The sequence below is a fragment of the Sesamum indicum genome, linkage group LG10 (genome assembly GCF_026168435.1).
Source record: "Sesamum indicum cultivar Baizhima isolate 11 linkage group LG10, ASM2616843v1, whole genome shotgun sequence".
Lineage (NCBI taxonomy): Eukaryota > Viridiplantae > Streptophyta > Magnoliopsida > Lamiales > Pedaliaceae > Sesamum > Sesamum indicum.
In genome coordinates this window covers 15,064,672-15,083,916 of record NC_142666.1, presented here as the reverse complement: position 1 = coordinate 15,083,916, position 19,245 = coordinate 15,064,672, and the positions used below count along the sequence as shown (strand labels likewise).

The window sequence follows — 19,245 nt, the reverse complement described above, 5'->3', positions numbered from 1 at the left end:
TAGTATATATTAATTTATCCTTCAATTTCATTGATGTAAAAACTTGATTTGCTTTTTAATAATATATTAATTTTTATTTTTAAAATTTATGTTTTATTTAACTAATTATATATACGTAAATATTGCATCCTTAATATAAGATAAATAAAAATAAATTAAAACACATTTAGATATAATATTTTTTAACAAAAAAAATTGTGTTGTCAAATATTAATAACATTTTTAGGTGTATTTTGGATAGTAAAACTAAAAACAAACAAATCCCAATGTATCTGCACAAATATTAGGGATAAAATACATAAATCTCCCCGTATTTTAAAAAATTCGTTAAAAATCTCATTTGTTTTAAAAATAGGCAAAAAAATTCTCTCTATCTTTTTAAACATAGCTCAATTATCCCTCGCCGTTAAATCTAGTTAACGACGTAAACTTTTTTATTAAATTACCGTTATACCCTTACTTAATATATATTATTTCTTATTTTCATATTCATTGGATTTTTTTTGATTAAATAATGATCATTCGATCTAACCAGTTAATCTCAACTATTATATTTTAATAACATTAAAGGTTTGGATTCAATAAATTATTTAATTTTATATTATATATAAATAATTAGAATTATAAAAAAAATTATTATTATATATAAACAGATAAAAAATAAATAAAACCCCAAATACCCACCCCCAACCCATGCTGTCTACTCCCCTCCTCCATCACCGCCACCCCCATCCCAGCGCCTCCCTCCTCTCCCCCGCGTCAACCCACCACGCCACCCTTTGCCTATGTCGTCCCCCACAAATGGGGGAACGGCGCCACAGTAGATGCTCCCAAGTCTGGGCGATGTCGCCGCCCAGATTAAAAAAATAGGGCTACGGTGTCTCTGTCACCTTCTATGCAAGAGTCCCGGCCTTCATAGTGAAAAATTAAGAATAACTTTAGATAATTATAATAATTAAATATATCTTAATTAATTAAAAATAATTTTAGGTAATTATAATAATAATTATACTTAAATTAGTTTAAATATATAGTTTAGTTAATTAAGAATATTTAGATAGTTATAATAATAATTATATTAAATTAATTTATGACTTATAATTATTAATTACTTAATAATTTATATTCATATACATATTTAAACTTAAAATATAAAATTTAGTATATTAGTTTTTGAATGTAACTTTTTTTATTTTGATATTTAATATAAATAAATTTAAAAATAAAAATTATATTTTTAGAAGAGAGATAAATGCATAAAAAAGTTAAAAAAGTCAATTGGACCATAGTAATTTTAGATATAATATAGGGGTATTTTAGTTAATTAAAAATAAAAAAATTATCAAAATACGTAAAAAGATCAAATCCAAATGCACTTCATGCGCGTGCATCCCACCTTACGTTAGTTTCTAACGAAAGAGGAATTTTTTGCTGAGTTTATTAAAAATAGTGGGTTTAACCTATTTTTTAAAAATAAAGGGAATTTTAGTTATTTCAAAAAAAAATTACAAGGGATAAAATGCATTTGATCTCAAATATTAGTTATGATCTCACATTTTGAAATAGTATAAAATTGAAGACTGACTTTTGAAAGAAAATCCAAAGAATCCATTATTTTTCTTCTTCTCTGTAAGGAATTCAATCATTTTCAACACTCTGAAAAGGGGAAGAAGAACAAAAACCTAAACCTAAATCTCACTTTTTCTTCTAATGGTAAACCACATTAATTATTCATCATAACCCAAAAGCATAAAGTACAAACAGCAGCGGACCATTGTTTTGTCTTCCATAAATTGTGAATTACGGAGGTTGTGACATAGTGATTGGATTCGTATTTGAGTGCCATAAAACACCCATTATCATCATCATCATCAGCGTCAACTGTACGGATCGGAATTAGGAAAAGAAGGGGGGGAAAAGTTAAAGGTAGGTGGAGTCATCGTTCTTCTTTACTCTTTCCCCTCGTATTTCGACGGCCCACCTACAAAATTCAGGCAAGTATCTTGATTATCTATGTAAAATAAAAAATCCCCCAAAATTCAAGATTGTTCGGCTTATGGAAAAGGTGCCTCCCGTTTTCTCGGTGGTGTTTTTCGAATTTGTTTATGAGTGAAGACATGTGATTTCTTTTCTTGGGTTTAAGAATTTATCACGAATTTTTGCGAGTTCGGTTTGTTTTCTGTTGTTGGGTTCTAAATGATTGTGTGCCAGGGTTCCTTTAATTTTTGGATTTTTAATTTGTTCTTTTATTTATTTTTCTAATATTTATATGGGCATTTGGGGTTTTATGATTCTTGATTGCACCCGGACTGGGCGGATTTGTTTTCTTTAATTTTCTTGATGTTTCTCTCTTTTTCGGTCAGTAGTTGATGCTTGATCAGCTGCACCATGTGAATTCTACTATGATAATATTGACTTGTTTCCGGGTCATGTTATTATCCCAGTAGCCAACATTTCTGATGTAAAAGGACGTGGCTAAAAATGTGACTAGCTATTGAGTTGATATTCTTACAGTCAAGGGAGAAAGTTAAATCTTGTGTTGACAGTTGATCAATCACTTGCATACCATAATTCTTTATTTACTTGACTGAGATGATAGAGAACTGAGTTTTTTTCCCCAATCAATACAGTATCTTCTGACCTTTGTATCTTAATTCTTTGATGCCATTGTCTATTTGATGAGAGGAAAATAACTTCAAGCTATCGTCATTCTATCTCAACTAGTCTGCTTCTTGTTGATTTCTTTTCCCCTACTGTTTACTTTTTTGTACAAATTGTTTTGTTCGAGATATCCTCTCAGTGGTGACAAAATATTAGTAAACCAAGAGAAAATATTTTTAGGAAATCATAGTATTGGGACGATGTCGCATTTATTTTGTCTGTTGATTGCTGCATCTTTGTGTTGGGTTTTATATATTTGCATGAGATTGCTGCTTACTAAGGAGCTTTCATATTTTCAGTAGCAGCTGGAACATCGAGTATCCTTTCAATGACTAATCGACTTCATTCCCAAATATTCAACATTTATGTCACTTGTGCAGGAGGGTGATCAAGTGGCAATCACTGAGCTTGTATGCTGTCAGCCGAATAATCTTGTTTGATCTGGTACTGCTCTCTCAGCTGGGTAAAACTTGGAAGACCTGTGGGATACAATTCTGTTGCTGTGACAGTATCGTTCAATTTCCTATGCATGTCATCCTGATGGTACAAGGATCTGATAGTTTCAACGAAAACAAAAATGGCTTTAAGAGTTAAGCAGGTTGTTTTAGTTTTTCTCTTTATTGTCATACTTAGTCGTGGTATTACTGCCGAACATGAGAAAGAAACATTACAAAGATTAAGAACTGCTCCACGAAGGAATGCAGTGGGTGGTGTGATAGATGGGTCCGGTACAGAGCATTCTGTTAACTCTGATAAGAGTGGTAATGAAATGGGAGACTGGCAGGGTGGAAATAATAGAGTTTCAGTATCAACAGTTGCATTTTTCACACTGGCAATGGCTGCAGCTACAGGTTTAGGTGCTCTTCCATTCTTTTTTGTGGAGCTTGATCCTCAATGGGCTGGAATATGCAATGGAATGGCTGCGGGAGTAATGCTGGCTGCCAGCTTTGACCTTATACAGGAAGGACAGGGCCATGGGAGTGGCAGTTGGGTTGTTTTGGGTATTTTAGCTGGTGGTATTTTCATATGGCTTTGCAAGAAGGTAGAAACTTTGACCTGTAATAAGCATATATTTTCAATTTGGATATCTATTTCTTTTGCTGCAATGGTATCTTCTTATTTTATTATCATGATGTCAGCTGATTCTTATTAGTTCTTAATTTCTTTGGCTGCTCCAAAGTCCCCTTCAGCTTTTTCACAAGTGATTATTTAATCCTTCTGTCTGTTGTAGCTTTGAAATCACTATATAATGTGATTAAACTAAAGCTGCTCAACTTCTTGGTGTGGTCATCTTTGATTCTTCATATATCGTGCAATCTATTAGGTCATAGTTCCCACTGATGCTTGATACGAGAATTTGTTTGGTTACGTAATGGCCAAAATGGTTCCATTCCTTAGAAGTTAGGAGATTACTTAGTTGGTGTCCATGATTAATTATTTTTTCAACCATTTAAGTCTTGTTTTATTCTTTGTTAAAAGTGTAAGAAGAACAACAACTATTGAAATCTTCCCGAATGCTGTAATTGTGGAACGAAGGTTTTTTCATTGATAGTTTTAAAAACAAAGGTTTGGTCTTGATAGTTTTTTATAATTTTAGTTTCATTCATAGTAATTAAGAGCAAACCAAATTCTTCCTCCCTAAGTTTGTTATCTGGGATTTTGAGGTCCTAAATCATTTTTCTTAAAAACTGCAATTCACCTTCAATTTTGTGCTTCCTTTTCGCACTCAGTTTCTTGAGCAATATGGTGAAGTGAGCATGCTGGACATAAAGGGAGCAGAAGCAGCTAAAGTCATTCTTGTAGTTGGAATTATGACACTTCATTCTTTTGGGGAGGGCTCTGGTGTCGGAGTTTCCTTCGCTGGATCAAAGGGTTTATCTCAAGGGATATTGGTTACTTTGGCCATTGCTGTTCACAATATACCTGAGGGCTTGGCTGTTAGTATGGTCCTAGCGTCAAGAGGTGTGTCTCCACAAAATGCCATGTTATGGAGTGTGATTACGTCACTTCCCCAGGTAATTGATTTTGACTATGGGACAACCATGCATAATATTTTTGGTCACTGCTAACTTAACAGATACAAAATGAGGGGCACATGGCATGAACTAGTAGGCAATGTTGTACTGTAGAACTGAGCTGAAAGTATTTAATTGATTACTTGCACCATTTATCTTATAGCCATGATCTAGTGCACTGTAGTGCAGAAACTGCTTACTGTATATAAACAGTTAGGTTCAATCAACAAATATGTTAAAAACCATAGACAACCTGTGGATATTGTCTCATGCAGGGTAATTCATATTGTGGTACTGTAAGGTTTCTCCAGCAAATTTTTAGAATTATAACCACCTTCAGATACCTCATTAGTGGATCACTGAAAAATTATGTTGATACTAAAATTTGTGCTCTGGAGCATGTGCTTTCCGTGGTTGATTTATGAGGAAAGAGAGATGCCCAAAAGGCTGTTTCTTGAAATTCATAGACAGGAGGAAGGTGAAGGAGATGCCAAGGCTGCTACTTCCGTTTCCATTACGTAATCAGGTCCTTTTAATAATCAATAATGTGCCTAATTAGAGAACAAACAATACAGGCTTTCAGTCTCGGCTGAGTGGTGGTTTTTTAGAGAAAAAAAGGAGAGGTCAAAATTCTTTTGTGATATTAGAGTGATATCAGAAAGTTAGCATTTATGTAACTTGTTGATGCAGCCAATTGTAGCAGTTCCTTCATTTATGTGTGCTGATGCATTCAACAAGTTCTTGCCATTTGCAACGGGATTTGCCGCTGGGTGTATGATTTGGATGGTTATGGCTGAGGTCCTTCCAGATGGTTTCAAGGTAATATCCTTCATTGTCCTTTATGCCCCAACAGCCTTTCCCAGCAGCCCCGCCAAAAGATTAGAAAAAAAAGGATAAATATTCCAAATGAGGAAGTGTGAAGCAATCTTTTATGGCGGACTTTTCTATCTGTATTACTTGTTTTTTGTATATTGTTTGAACTTCCTAAACTAGTTCTGTACCAGCCAGGGGCAAAAACTTTATGTGGAGTTTTATGTGCTTAATTTATAACAAAAACCTTCAGCATCACCATGCTATGCTGATTGTTTATCGAAATCTTGGTGCTTCTATCTGCAATATTGGTTAAAAGATTAATGCCACAGGTTATCTTTCTGGTTTAACTTTTTCTAATCTGGTTCTGTGAGTGAGACCATCTCATGCTCTATAGTCTGATTTGCCTCTAGGATAAGTATTATTCTGTGGTTGAAAATCTGATCTTTATATCTCTCATTCTCAAGTTAATATGAAAAAATTATTACATCTTTCTAGGACATCTGAAATTTACTCAATTGCTGAAGCATGCCATACAGCCTGCATAAGAGAACCTGAAACTTTTTGCTCAATGGTTCACTATAGTTCAAAGTAAATGTTAGTGGACGGTGGTGAATGCACTAGTCCAATGAGTATTTCTTACCATATACAGGAACGGCATACTATGCATCAGGATTTCGTGTAAAAGAGTTATTCATGTTTGGCATTAAGATCTAGATATGCTTGTAAGTATGGAATTACAAAAATATACATACTTGTCTTGATTAAGTCCCACTTGGAGGACTTGGCTGTCTTGCGCTTACGCTGCCTCTCAGTCTCTTCCTGGTTTGATTCATATGATTATGATGCTAGAAACTCTCACGTTGAATAAAGAAAACTGTAATTGTGATTCATATGATTGTGATGGTGAAAACTCTCATATTGAATAAACAAAAATGGAAATGTGTCTCTTTCGAACTTTTCATGTATTGACCATCTAAAGATGGTGTTATTCCTGAAACAAAATTTAGACACTGTTCATGTCCAGTCTTCTATATGGTAGAGGAGAAAGGAGGAGGGAGACTGGAGAAATCTTGTTCTTCAGTGATTTCGAGTTATATCTAGTCCCAACAATCAAAGACTCAAATTTGTGGTTGGACCACAATTAACGAATCTATCATTCATATTGCAGGAAGCTTCCCCATCTCATGTTGCATCTGCGGCTACACTTTCTGTGGCTTTTATGGAAGCTCTTGGTGCTGTATTTGAGCATTTGACCCACAACTACAAGTGAGCTCCGTCTTTCTCTCCCCGCACAAACACACATACACGAGTCATGTCCTTTCTTCTCTCTTTTTCTCATCTGAGTATGTTTTGTTCCATAGATTTAGTTACACATGTATCTTTTGATGTACTTTATGGTATCTCATAAATGTTGCACAATAATCTCTTCCCTTTGTTCGCTTCTTTCTCTTGTGGTGTCTCTTGGGGAAGAACTAAAGAAATGCCCACCTTGCAAAATTTGGTTTTATGGACTACATTTTGTTAACTAAATTATTTTTACTTTGCAGTCCAGAGGATGCATCTGGCTTCTTCGTTTCCCTGCTTTTTGGTCTAGGTCCATTGCTTGGTGGTGTTGCCCTCGTCGCATTTGCCCTTTCTTTCCGGCTTCAGCATGCTCTCCTAACTGGCGTGGCGTCTGGCATTGCTTTTGTTCTGGGAGCCTGGCGACCCATTCAACTAGTTCTGTCTTCAAAAATGGGCCTTTTCCAACTTTTCTTTCTCCTTGGGGTCGGATCGACATTTATCCACTTATCAATATCTAGTGCTACAAAGTTTGGAACCCGCAAGAAGACTTCAGCAAGCACATTATCTGCAGTCACAGGCCTTTCAGTCAGTGCACTTACACTCCAGTCTGTCTTGTCTTGTGTAGCAGTTGCACTCCACGCTCTTGCTGAGGGGCTTGCATTAGGTGTCGCTGCACCCAAAGCTTATGGGCTTGGGAGGCACATGGTCCTTCCCGTCTCTCTCCACGGATTCCCCCGTGGAGCTGCTGTTGCTAGCTGCATTTTTGGAGCAACTGACAGCTGGCACGGGTCCCTTTTATCTGCTGCACTTATTGGACTTGTTGGCCCGTTATCCGCCATTGGAGCAATACTTGCTGGAATCGACTATAGTGGCTTGGATCATGTGATGGTCGTCGCATGTGGGGGACTTTTTCCTTGTTTTTGGAGCATCGTTAGGAGAGCAGTTAAGTTAGACAAACAAAAGAGCATCTTTGGGCTCCTCCTTGGTCTCGTGTTTGCTAGTGTGTGCCTAACGTGCACAAAGTTAGTTTGTTTGCATACACCATATTGCAATTCTGCACCAGAAGCTGTTAGATGAAAATGCTTGATGCTCCACTTTTATATGTAAACTGATTCAGATACAAAATATATTTGCAGAAGCATTTCTGAGCAACCCATTCTTCATTGTTACTGGTATTCTTTGGTATTTTGAATAGGGATAGATATGTTGATTGTTTGTTCCGGATTCCTGGCTCCTGGAGGGATATTTGAAATTGTACGTTGGCTCATATAGCCTGCGATTAGGTAAAAAATTTGAATAGTGTTTTATCTATTGGAATTTGCGGGGCGTCTGTTTAGGATATGAATTGTAGCATAATAAACTAATATGCGTGTCCGTATCTAGTTTACCTGGGCAGTTAATTTCATGTTGGAGATGAAAAAATCACACTTCAGAATTAAATGCATCCAGCCGTATCACCAAAGAGAATGTTAGTTATCCAGTCAACAATTGTATTATTCGGTGTATCCAAAAGTTATCAAATTCAAATCAGACTACATGTAGCTAACTAACTTGATTAACTAACATCCATGATACAATCTCGTTTCGATCTAACCCCTGAGCCAAACACACCCTACTCGACCATTTGCGAATGTGTTAAGTACACGAAAACCAGAAAGCAAAAATAACTTTCAGCTTCTCAATCAACATTCTGGCATTAGCTTTCAGCTTAAAGGAGCCTGGAGGGGAGATTCACCCATGAAACCCAGTATAACCTCAGGATTTCCACAAATGATGCTAGATCTTAAGGTATACAAATGCTTGGTTAAGCCCCTGAGGCAGGCTTCCGGGTTTTAAGGCCAAACAAGTTTTCAAATAATTTAGGGGCCATGGGAGGGAGGTCCATGGGCCGCGGCGCCATGAAATTGACAATCTTTTCATGAACGTGATACCTGCAGAACAATACAAAGGGTCAGAGAACTGCAAATAGAATGATTGGAGGGTAACTAATCCTTGAAGGTTACATTGCTAAATTACCGAATCTTGCGACTCTTTGACGCACGACGGTCAACGATTTTTCTTTTCTTGGTTTGCAATCTTTTCAGAGCGTAGAAAGCCGTTTCTGTCAACAATAAGAACATATTTGGATGAAATTATCAACTTTTATAAAGATAAGAGACTCCTATTGTGTAGAAATTTAGCCTAAAATGGAAACGGCGGGATGTTTGATCTCAAGACCTAATTATATGTGATTCACATAGAATATTAGTTAACCAAGGCTGGTTTTGCGGAACAGGCTTGTCATAAGCACTACCAAACAGACTGAACCAGAGGCGGGGAAACAACAGGAATTCAAAAGCACAAGAAAACTTAATAGTTTCCCACTATGGTAACGATATAAAACTGAAAAGTTGCATGGTGATGGTCGTAGACCGTCTTCTTAGCACAGAAATCAATATGCTGAAAACTAAAAATCTTACCAGATGACGATGGGTCAATTGTCTCAAAGAACTCTTTCAGTAACTGCTGGTAGAATTCTGAATCATCCAGAAGTTCAGGGTCACCATCTGCATAAGTCTCCTGGTAGCATTTCAAAAAGTTTCGACACTTAGAATGATGAGAAAAAAACTCATAGACTACAGATCCTTCTTCAACTGGATAGAACTCAAAGTTGATCATCACAAATTCAATCTCTATTATGCCTTGAAATGAATATAGATAAGGTTCCCCCCTGCCCTCTCATCATCCAGAAAGAAGAGAAAATAAATATTCCCAGGTTTAACTGCACCAGAGTTATTAACCACGCAACCACCACTCAGTAAAACGTTGCTGATATGTTTCAACCATCACATTCTTTTTAGAGTATTACACCATGAAGAAAAGAACAGTGTTCAGCAAAGCACCAGCAATGACATACTATGATGATCTAGATGTGCTTTAGAAATTTATACTTTCTTATGCACTTAGAAAAACTATATAAATGCATAAGTAGTCCACAAAGCCACAATAAACACATCAGCACACATAAATAAAATAATACCTCTTTATTGATATTCTCAGTAGCATGTGGAACCTGCCGAAAAGCCAAAGTGCATCAAAATATATACATATAGAGACATAGGTAAAGCTAACAAATGGACATTATGAATTGACCTAGGTGCTTCACACCCAAATCAAGGTAAGAATTAAATTCAAACCTACATTTCCAAACAGAGCAACAGCCGATCTATTCTGCTGCATCCCCTTAATCATTTTACTTGGATCCCTCATATAACCAGCCACTTGTTCACTTATACTCTGAAGAAGTGTAAGTAGTCAGTCAACTGCAGAAATTTGTCGACATCATGCCAGTAGACTAATCTTCGAAATCAAAGGGAAACCTGATTAAAGGCGTGCAGTTTGTCTTTAATAGCAGCGGCACCGGTTGTCACCTGGGTCTTCCTCTGCCACTTATCAATTGATTTGTTTCTAAAAGAAGCCACTCTGCCATATACAATAACTACCAATTAATATTAATCACAAACAAACCACAATGATCCCAGCAAAGCCAAGAATGTGATATTCAGTAGTATATACAAGAAGACATAAGATACATATGTAATGTGATTCAAAATGAATAAATTCAATAAGTATTTCCTTACTGTTGCCAGTGGAGAATTACAAGACATGAAGGAATACAAACTAATGCACCGGAATATAACAAGAATAAGTTCTGTGCTACTAGTTGGCTACAGATAATGATAGCAACCAAAGCAATTTAAACTTAAAATCTCCAAAGTTAGCACAAAGAGGAATCAGGAAACAAACAAAAATAGAAGAGAAATATGAAACCCAGCTGAAATCATAAAATACCAAATTAGGTCCCGCATATTGTTTGGCAGCTAAACATTTGAGAAATTGAAAAGGATAGTGCATGGCCATTAATCCACATAATTGAGCAACTAACAACTCTCAGACAGTGGAAATACCTTGATTGCATCTGTGAAATCTGCAACCATTCTTCATCAATGTCTCCATTTGAATTACCAGAAGCTTGTAGTTGCTTCGTATCTCTCATGGGAGTAGCTTAAATGGAAAAATTCAACCACCATTTTCGTATCAGTATTTACTTCAGAAAACATGTAAAGTTTTGTGCTCATGATTTGTTTTGGGTGGGGTGGGGCAATCGACAAGCAGAATGGGTTCTGAGAACGAGACTATTCGCCTCAGAAACAGGTATGGCTGGGCCACACTCCATGATTTTGGAGTACAGAAATGTTCAAAGCTGTGTGGACTTCAAAACTCACATCAAGTCACATTCTAAAGCATGAAAAATTGAAATTCTTAGTAAAACATTTGATTAAGTAAAATTTTGCAACTCATTTAACTCGTATAGACTACAATGAGGGAAAAATGATATTAAGCTCATAATATACAAAAAAATAAGACATGAAAGGCCGAGAAATTCCTCATATTTTTTATATGTATAATAAAATAATATTAAGGTCCGTTCAAGTTAAGCTAAACTGTGGAACTTTCACAAGGGATTGAAACATGATTCGGAACTTTCAGCAAGACAAATGACATGTACTCTAACATTCATACCTTCTCCAAGTTGAGTAATTGATGGATTGTTCACCAGAAGTGCCTGCCATAATTAAGTCGAGTTAAGTGCAGAAAAACGAATATAGCAGGCTAGGATACCCTTGTAAGACACTCTTTTCTTTTGATAATAATTTATTAACTACTTGAAATATCGTTGTAAGGGCATCAAAGTGAAGCTAAACAGAAATTGATTCTTTCACAACTTGTAGACCTGCTGTAATTCCAGAATAGAATCCAATGTTTTCTTTGAAGAAGCAATTAAATCTGAATATGCTTCACTGATGTTGCTATCGGCGTCACAAAATAAAGACCTGACTGGTTCCTGCAGGCAAAAATTCTGTTGTTGGCTGTGGTGTTTGATGCATTACATGCTGTTATATTAATACCAAAATTGACAAATTTCCATATTGAACCTGGGGAAGCCTGTTAGAACTTGAGAACGGTTTTTGCAGCAAGAATCTGAATTCAAGTGTCTTGTCCCAAAGAGCCTTATCAGAGGGAGGAGAAAGTATATCAGCATAACACCTCAGTAAAAGGATAATGACCATACAAAACCAGAAGACAAGTCCAGCCAGGGGCAAAAAAAAAGAAATATAAATGATGCCAATTATGTGACAGCAAAGATGTTTTTCGTCTTGCTAGTTTGAAAGGCAGAATGACAAACACACAAAAAGACCACCAGAATTTAAACATAGAAGAAAGTATAGTCGAAAACTAATCCTGTTAAGAGAACCAGCATTTAAACCTGATCCTGAATCAATCTAGTGAATATCATTGAATATTTAACTAGAGGATTCAATGGAAGTTTAGAAGTAGAATTTCAGGGAAAGAATGTTCTACATGTAACGATAACTTAATAGTTCAGTAACATTATACCCTTTGATTTTTGACAGCTTGACCTTTTTGAAGATCTTCATCCTTGTGGTGCTTTAGATTCCTCCAAATATCTCTGGAATTATAAACCATAGGAGTATATCAGTAAATTAGCATGTGATGAAACAATGTAGGTTAAAGTTATCTCCGGAACGGTCAACGATACAAGGACACAGAACACACTAATGCATGAAACCGTTGCTCAGCCTAAATAGGCCAAATTCATGATAAACAACCAAGTATTTTAATACAGAAGAACAAATTGCCAAATTCCCTCACTATTGGAAAAGATTATGAGAACCCAGAATCACACTGTGGTTGATGAAATTATAGCAGTTCCGGGGATGAGAGATCTCAACTCAAAGAGCAAATACAAAAAGCTTCAAATGGCTTAACCGTCAAAGAAGAAAATACATTTGTTGTTTTTTTTTTATATGCTATTTCCGGATTCTATGTTGAGCATTATTCCTTACATAAAACAAAAGGTTCATATTTGTAATGTCCAAATGAATATCGTGTTTAATAGAAACCTCTATCAGAGTCTGTTGCTATTTAGCTTCACCAGCAGTTACAATAAATACTTACTTAGAACTACTAAAATATCTGAAATTGAAAAGTAGCTTTCAGAATCTTATTTTTATGGCTCGTGATCAGTTAGTTTTTCTTGGTCCAGCAGGCCACAAAAGCAAAGTTATTGCAAACTCGCATGCTCTAATCCAGGAGCAATATACATCTATTTTTCTGTTTATAATAAAGAATCAAACTTCCAACTGCTCATCTTCTCTTAACAAACACTTTATTACTAATACTAGATAAAATATATTGAAATTCATCCTTTAAAGTCCTTCAATCTTTCTGGATAAAGCTAGATATAATTTCTTTTATGATATGTTGTTTGTGACTTCCTTAAAGCTTATACATTTTGCCAAATCTGTTGCTCAATACTGAAAGTGCACAAGCCACAAAACCAGAAGCCAAACTTCTAGTTAAGAACAAGTGCCACTAGGTATGAAACCTAAAAAGAACCGAGTTTAGATCTTTTCCGAAAAGAAATTAATTGAAGAACATGAATAAATTTTAGGGAAGGCAGCCCGATTACTTACTGCTCCTCGTTTCTAAGTTCTCTGTACTCTTTCTCCAGCTCTTCCATCTCCTCGCCATTTTGAACATCTTCATCATCAGGCACACCTTCTTCTGTGTCGTCTTCTGAGCCTTTCTCCTCATCCTCTTCAGAGCCCTCATCCTCGTCCTCCTCCGAGCCTTCTTCCTCATCAACATCATCATAATCATCCTCACCCTGGTCGTCATCCTCATCACGCAAATGGTCATCATCATCGTTATCCACCTGGAAAGCAAAGAAACACAAACCCACCCCAGAAAAAGAAAAAAGATTCAGGAAAAAAGCTGAACAAAAAAATCCCATAAATAAAATTGGATAACTCAAGAAAATCAAGGAGCCTCTAACATGCATAATCCTATCATTCACGTCATTGTCGAATCCCAAATCGCTGTCACTTTCTACCATCTTCCTTGATTTCTTCTTCCCCATAACTCAAGACTATCTACAGAAAACAAAACCATGGTAAAGTTAACCAGCGATATCAGGCTGAAGAATTAAAGATTTTGTGGTCAAGCATAAAAGTTTTGATCTTTACTGTGATTGAGAAGCTTACAGATGGAGATTCGAGACAGAGAATTAGGGTTTAGGGTTTTAGGGGCGAAGGCTTCGGATTTCCTCTAACGTTGAACTGTATAGTAATTTCAAGAGAAAAGTACTATAAACTTTTCTAAAGGAAAATTTTATATTTTTAAAACAAATGAATTAAAATTTTTTGTTCAAAGGATTGTTTTTGTTTGAAATATTTAATTCATAATTTTTCTCCATTTTCTCGATGGAATATTCATTAAAATTCTTAAAGTCATAATCTTGTTTATGCATATCATTCAATTTTAATTATTTATCTTTACCTAATTCTTATACTTATTTTTACCCAACATTGCTTTGAATTTACATTTAGATTGGTGGGTTTTTAAATCACTAAAAATAGATCCAAAGGTTTGGTTGATTTTATAGTTCGGAAAAATAGTTGAGAGAGCTTGACGGGATAAAATGATTGAATAAGATAAGGAATCATCACTTTTGGCCCCTCAATTATGTAACTTATTTACATTTGATTCCTCATATGTTACACTTTTATCAAATTTAGTCCCTCAAACTTATAGATTCCACTAACGGATTTATTGGGAAAAAGAAAAAAGAAAATTGTTTCTGCTGCCAAAATAGTGCAAAGTCTCGATTTTGAACTCTTTTGGTAGAAGAAACAATCCTCCCCTCCCCAAACAAATTCGTTAGTTTTAACGGTGAAATAACAAAAGGGAACAAAAATGATGAAATTTATAGATTTGAGGGACTAAGTTTGATGAGAGAGAAACATGAGGGATCAAATTTGAATAAGATGCATTGTTAAGGGACCAAATATGATGTTTACCCAATAAGATAATTGCAAAAGTTTTGTTCGATGTTTATAATATTGGTCTAGTAATAAGATTCAAAAAATTCGAAAAGTGGATTGTTAGTTACAGTATATAATAAAGGATAAAATACACTTTACCCCTCTGAACTATTCGTCAAGAGGGTAAGTGTTATATTTGTTAGTTTAGGGGATAATTGTTACATGATGAATAGTTCAAATGAACAAATTATATTTTACCCTATAATAAATGATGGATTAAAAATATTAAATTATCGAATTGTCCTTTTGGTGATATCTTTTAATTTATAGATATATTGATAGCTCATTACAACGGATAAATCAAATTTAAATGAGGTTGATAATGGCGGATTGAGAACACGACCTCTGCTTCATCCCCGTACCATCTCTACAATCGGAACACCACCGCCTCTTTCTCAATCAGCCCTCACCCACTACACCAACCTTTACATCCGCCATGCTACCTCCAACCTCAACCCTCTTAAGAATTTGAAAAAGAGAGGGTTAATTACATTTTATCATTCGAAATATAATCATTTTTACACTTTGGTATTTAAATTTTTTTTTTTTTGTCAACCTACTGATGAGAAATTGTGGCTTATGACCCATTAAGGTAGGCCCAACCCTCAACCCACACACTTGGATGCAGCCGACTCACACCCCTCTTTGGTCCACTTCTTGGCTTAGCCCATCTCGTCCACCCCGACCCCCCCAATTGCTTTCATATTTATTCACCCCCTATAGCAGAGACCCTAAACCTCATTCATCCTCATTCCTCTCTCGCCCCTCGTTCTCCTTCTTCTCTCTATAATCCACACCGTCATCTTCCTCCTGAACTTCTTCCTTCACCGCCTTAATCTCTTACTGCCATTAATGACCACTCTCTATAAATACGTCTTCATTGCTCCTGATATATCAGAACAGATAAAACAATATCCTTCTTCCCCCCTTCTCTATGTCTATCAGTGTTCTTCATGAACTATATTCTAAGTGGAAATCCTAAGATTAATTTGGGTTTTGTGAGGTCCTGTGTGGATGAGTTTTCTTAGTGGTGTGATCTTTGTGGGTTTGCAACCACTATGTGTGGTTGCTGGTCTCTGTGGTCGTGGGCTTCCCATCACTGGGTCTGGCCTCTAAGCCTATAACTTCTTTGTTCTCTTTTATTTGTTTATGTATTTTGAAGATCTGTAAATACTTGTTAATATTTGCTTGTAATATTGGTCTGTAATTTTAAGGGTTTTATAACCTATATTTTTGCTGTAATAGTTGATTAGGGCATTTGGTTCGATTAGGCTCACTACTGTTGGTTTCACCCAACAGTGGTATCAGAGCCATTGATGCTAGTAAAATCGTTCCTCTCTTGCTCTTGTTGCGATCTATTTTCTGTTGTGCTTGATTTATAATTTCTGCTCAAGTGCTTTTGATAATAATCTGCTAGGTTTTTTTTTTTTCTTTGGTTTGTAATTTTTTTTCTGCTTAGTGCTATTAATTATTTACTGACCTAGACCAAATCCCTTACTAAACCCCTCACCTAGCCGAGCCCTTGAGGCTGACGGGTATTTGGATTGAGGTTTAGCGAAGGTTCCCTTTTTTATTAATCTATTGATAAACTGTTATTCTTATGCTCTGTTGGCTTTGCTCTGAATCTACTGATTATTTTTCTTTGATTTGTTGAAAATATTATGTCTCTGTTATTAATACGTTTCTGATATTTCTGTTAATATGACTAGTTATAATCTGCAACATTTTGATGAAAAACTGAATTTTCTATTTTGCAACAAAAAATGAAAGGCATTTTAGTTCAACAAAAATTTTTCTAAGCAATTGATGTAAAATATACAGACAATATTTTTGAACAAAAGAAACTTGAAAATGATGAATATGCCTACTCTTCTATAATTTTAAATCTATATGATACAGTTCTAAGAAAAGTTGAAAAATAAAATTCTACAAAATATCTTTGGAATAAACTGAAAGAGATATAAACTTGATTTATCTAAAAATATTGAAAAAAACTTGGATGATTTTATAAAATTAATTCAAGATATAAAATTAATTGGTGATAAAAATATAGATGATTATTCTCTTTTTTGCTAAATGTTATTTCTGAAGTTTATCGTGATGTTAAAGCTGCAATAAAATAAAGTGGAGATAATGTAAGTCTTGATACTATGGCCAAGAGTCTTAAGAGTAAGGAAATAGATCTAAAGACTAATAAACCTAGTCATAGTCAGAATGAAGTTAATCATGTTAAGGGAAGAACAAAATACAGGAATTCTGATTATAAATTTAGAAGACATAACAAAGGAAGAAGCAAAAGTAGAAAGATAAGTCAAGATCTAGAACTAGGTATGAAAGAAGGTGTTATAATTGTGAGGGTAAAGAGCATTAGATCAAAGACTTCAAGAAACCCAAAAAAGATAATAGGAATAATAATAACAATAATAATAATAATAATAATAATAATAATAATAATAATAATAATAATAATAGTAATAATTATTATTATTATTATTATACCCCTATATATTTATGCTATAATATAGAAAAGAAAGGGCCTTTACACTCAAAAAAGATTGTTTGTGATACATCATCACACCAATTTTTAAAGATGATAGTTATACCACTAGATATGCATGCTAATATAAAAAAGAAAGGACTTCTACACTCACAAACGACTGTTAGTGATACCACTATACTAATTTTTAAATATGATAATTATACCCCTAAATAATTAGATAATTCTAAAAATTCATTATAATTTTTTTTTACTAAAGTTACTCCACGTCATTTTAGCACCACTACACCAATTCTTTTATTGTATCGATAATACCTTAAATTATTTTTTTTTATATTCTGTATCATTATTTTTTTAGTTGATGCTTATTGGATTTTTAGCACTATAAAATGGAGGTATGAAGCTGTAGAACATGAAAATAACATGACACTCAAATATTTAAATTAGTGCATATTTGATAAAGATTAAACATGAAAACAATTAAACAATAGGGTTTGTTAGGCTGAGCTCCCACGACATTTGATATAATTACGAATATTCTTAATTATTTGAGAGATTATCAACACCTCTTAATTGTTTAAAAAATTACCGATATCCCCTGATAATAATATCCATTTAACAATCAACCCATTTCGTTACCTTCCTCTAAGGTTTCATTCAAATTTTGTAATAAATTATTCAACATGCCCTATTAAACCTGAAATTATAATTTCATATATTTTTCTATAATAACATCCATCCAGTTTTTGTTACATTTTTATTATAATAATATTCATATACATAAACTTTTTATATATTTGTTTTAGAATTAAATTTGTAGCATGAATAAAAATTGATATTTTTACTTATTATCCAAAGGTTATATACGAATAATTTATTAAATAATAAAAAAATTATAATTATATCAAATTTTAGAATAAATCAGTGTAATTTACTCCAAAAAATATGGCGATCAGTGTACAAAGAAAATGTGTGTGCTATTTTTGTGGAGCACGAGGGTTGCTTCCTTGAACAAATATAGCTCCATGCCTCCTGGATTCATGAACCATGTCCCATCAGAATCCGGAAGATTTCCACTAGTTTGATATGAGGCTTTCTTAGGAGAGTGGGTCGTTACAGCGACACTTATACTATTATAAAAGAAAATTCTCTTTATATATTAGTATCGAAAAATTTCACTCCACTTTCTTTTTTTTTTTCATTTGTGGGTTCAGATCTTCAAGAGAGGCATATCCGTCGAATGAATCATCTTTCAACGGCTACTCAGTTGGCTATTCCTTTAAGGATCCGCCTATCCACCCACTATTTTAGGAGGATTTTTAAAAATCTCGGCTCCATGATCCGATGTGCTGAACTACTGAACACAAAAGTTCGATTATTCCTCACTCGACTTCCATTCCACCCGCCTGCTTACCAAATTTTGAACACTCAAATTTTTCCTTATTCATTTCTTCTCTTAAAATAAAATTAGGTCAAAATAGTAGTTTACCTCTTAATTTATTTTTTTCTTTCAACCCACTACTCCACATTTCTCTGGCCCATTCTCCATATTTTTTTTCCACACAAATTTTCAGATATTTAAAAAAGCCACAATTATAATTATTTTTTTCCTCATCTTACTGCTATTTTTTCTTCTCACAAGCTTTTTTTCTTTTTCCTCAACTCACACTACATTTGTGTTATTTCACTTGATGCTATATATGTATTGAAATTGACCAAAATACATGATGAACACAAGGAGCTAAATTAAAGGGCGACGTAAAAGGAAATTAAATCCTTTTCTTAAGCGGCAACAAGATATCAAGACCACACAATTTAAGTTATTTTGTTATTACCAGATTAACCTTAGCATGAATTGTATCCACTGACTAATGGTAGGTAGGGGGTAGAATTGATTTTATACCGCCTACCATTTATTGCTAGAGTAATATAAATACCCTCAAATTTCATAGAAGGACTTTTGGAGGAAAAAGGAACTGAAGAGCAAACAACCAATTTTTAGCTTGTGCAAGAGTTTGGCGTGCTT

At 34.6% G+C, this 19,245-nt stretch overlaps 2 protein-coding genes across 7 annotated transcripts; one reads left to right on the top strand and one right to left on the bottom strand.

Moving 5' to 3' along the window:
* Positions 1-1,593: 1,593 nt before the first annotated feature.
* Positions 1,594-7,925, top strand: LOC105172022 (ZIP metal ion transporter family). 3 transcript variants are annotated; one of them, XM_011093354.3, is made up of 6 exons: positions 1,594-1,926; positions 3,042-3,703; positions 4,392-4,676; positions 5,367-5,495; positions 6,658-6,755; positions 7,037-7,925. In XM_011093354.3, the coding sequence occupies exons 2-6, from the start codon at positions 3,239-3,241 to the stop codon at positions 7,848-7,850; spliced, it is 1,791 nt and encodes a 596-aa protein (XP_011091656.1). In that variant the 5' UTR covers positions 1,594-1,926; positions 3,042-3,238; the 3' UTR covers positions 7,851-7,925. The 3 variants fall into 3 exon arrangements, with proteins under 3 accessions (XP_011091656.1, XP_088741905.1, XP_011091657.1); XM_088885779.1 differs by having other exon boundaries at positions 1,594-1,994; XM_011093355.3 differs by having other exon boundaries at positions 1,594-2,065.
* A 321-nt stretch (positions 7,926-8,246) lies between these two features.
* On the bottom strand, positions 8,247-14,029 carry LOC105172023 (rRNA processing protein-like protein). Of its 4 annotated transcripts, none has more exons than XM_088885780.1 (14): positions 13,883-14,029; positions 13,675-13,771; positions 13,313-13,554; positions 12,213-12,285; positions 11,750-11,824; positions 11,548-11,673; positions 11,337-11,379; positions 10,721-10,817; positions 10,133-10,235; positions 9,954-10,049; positions 9,793-9,825; positions 9,233-9,332; positions 8,790-8,874; positions 8,247-8,704 (listed from the first exon to the last, which is right to left on the bottom strand). In XM_088885780.1, exons 2-14 carry the CDS (start codon positions 13,756-13,758, stop codon positions 8,578-8,580), a joined length of 1,284 nt encoding a protein of 427 aa, XP_088741906.1. In that variant the 5' UTR covers positions 13,759-13,771; positions 13,883-14,029; the 3' UTR covers positions 8,247-8,577. The 4 variants fall into 4 exon arrangements, with proteins under 4 accessions (XP_088741906.1, XP_011091658.1, XP_088741908.1 ...); XM_011093356.3 differs by having other exon boundaries at positions 11,548-11,658; XM_088885782.1 differs by having other exon boundaries at positions 13,675-13,767; positions 13,883-14,004.
* Positions 14,030-19,245: the final 5,216 nt, after the last annotated feature.

Excerpts from the sequence above, each read along its gene's own strand:
- LOC105172022 (XM_011093354.3), top strand. The coding sequence starts at position 3,239 with ATGGCTTTAAGAGTTAAGCAGGTTGTTTTAGTTTTTCTCTTTATTGTC. Across the intron at positions 3,704-4,391 it reads TCATATGGCTTTGCAAGAAG|TTTCTTGAGCAATATGGTGA; the intron begins GTAGAAACTTTG and ends TTTCGCACTCAG. Across the intron at positions 6,756-7,036 it reads CATTTGACCCACAACTACAA|TCCAGAGGATGCATCTGGCT; the intron begins GTGAGCTCCGTC and ends TTTACTTTGCAG.
- LOC105172023 (XM_088885780.1), bottom strand. The coding sequence starts at position 13,758 with ATGGGGAAGAAGAAATCAAGGAAGATGGTAGAAAGTGACAGCGATTTG. Across the intron at positions 11,825-12,212 it reads AAGCTGTCAAAAATCAAAGG|GCTCTTTGGGACAAGACACT; the intron begins GTATAATGTTAC and ends CCCTCTGATAAG. Across the intron at positions 11,674-11,749 it reads GTTCTAACAGGCTTCCCCAG|AATTTTTGCCTGCAGGAACC; the intron begins GTTCAATATGGA and ends AGCCAACAACAG.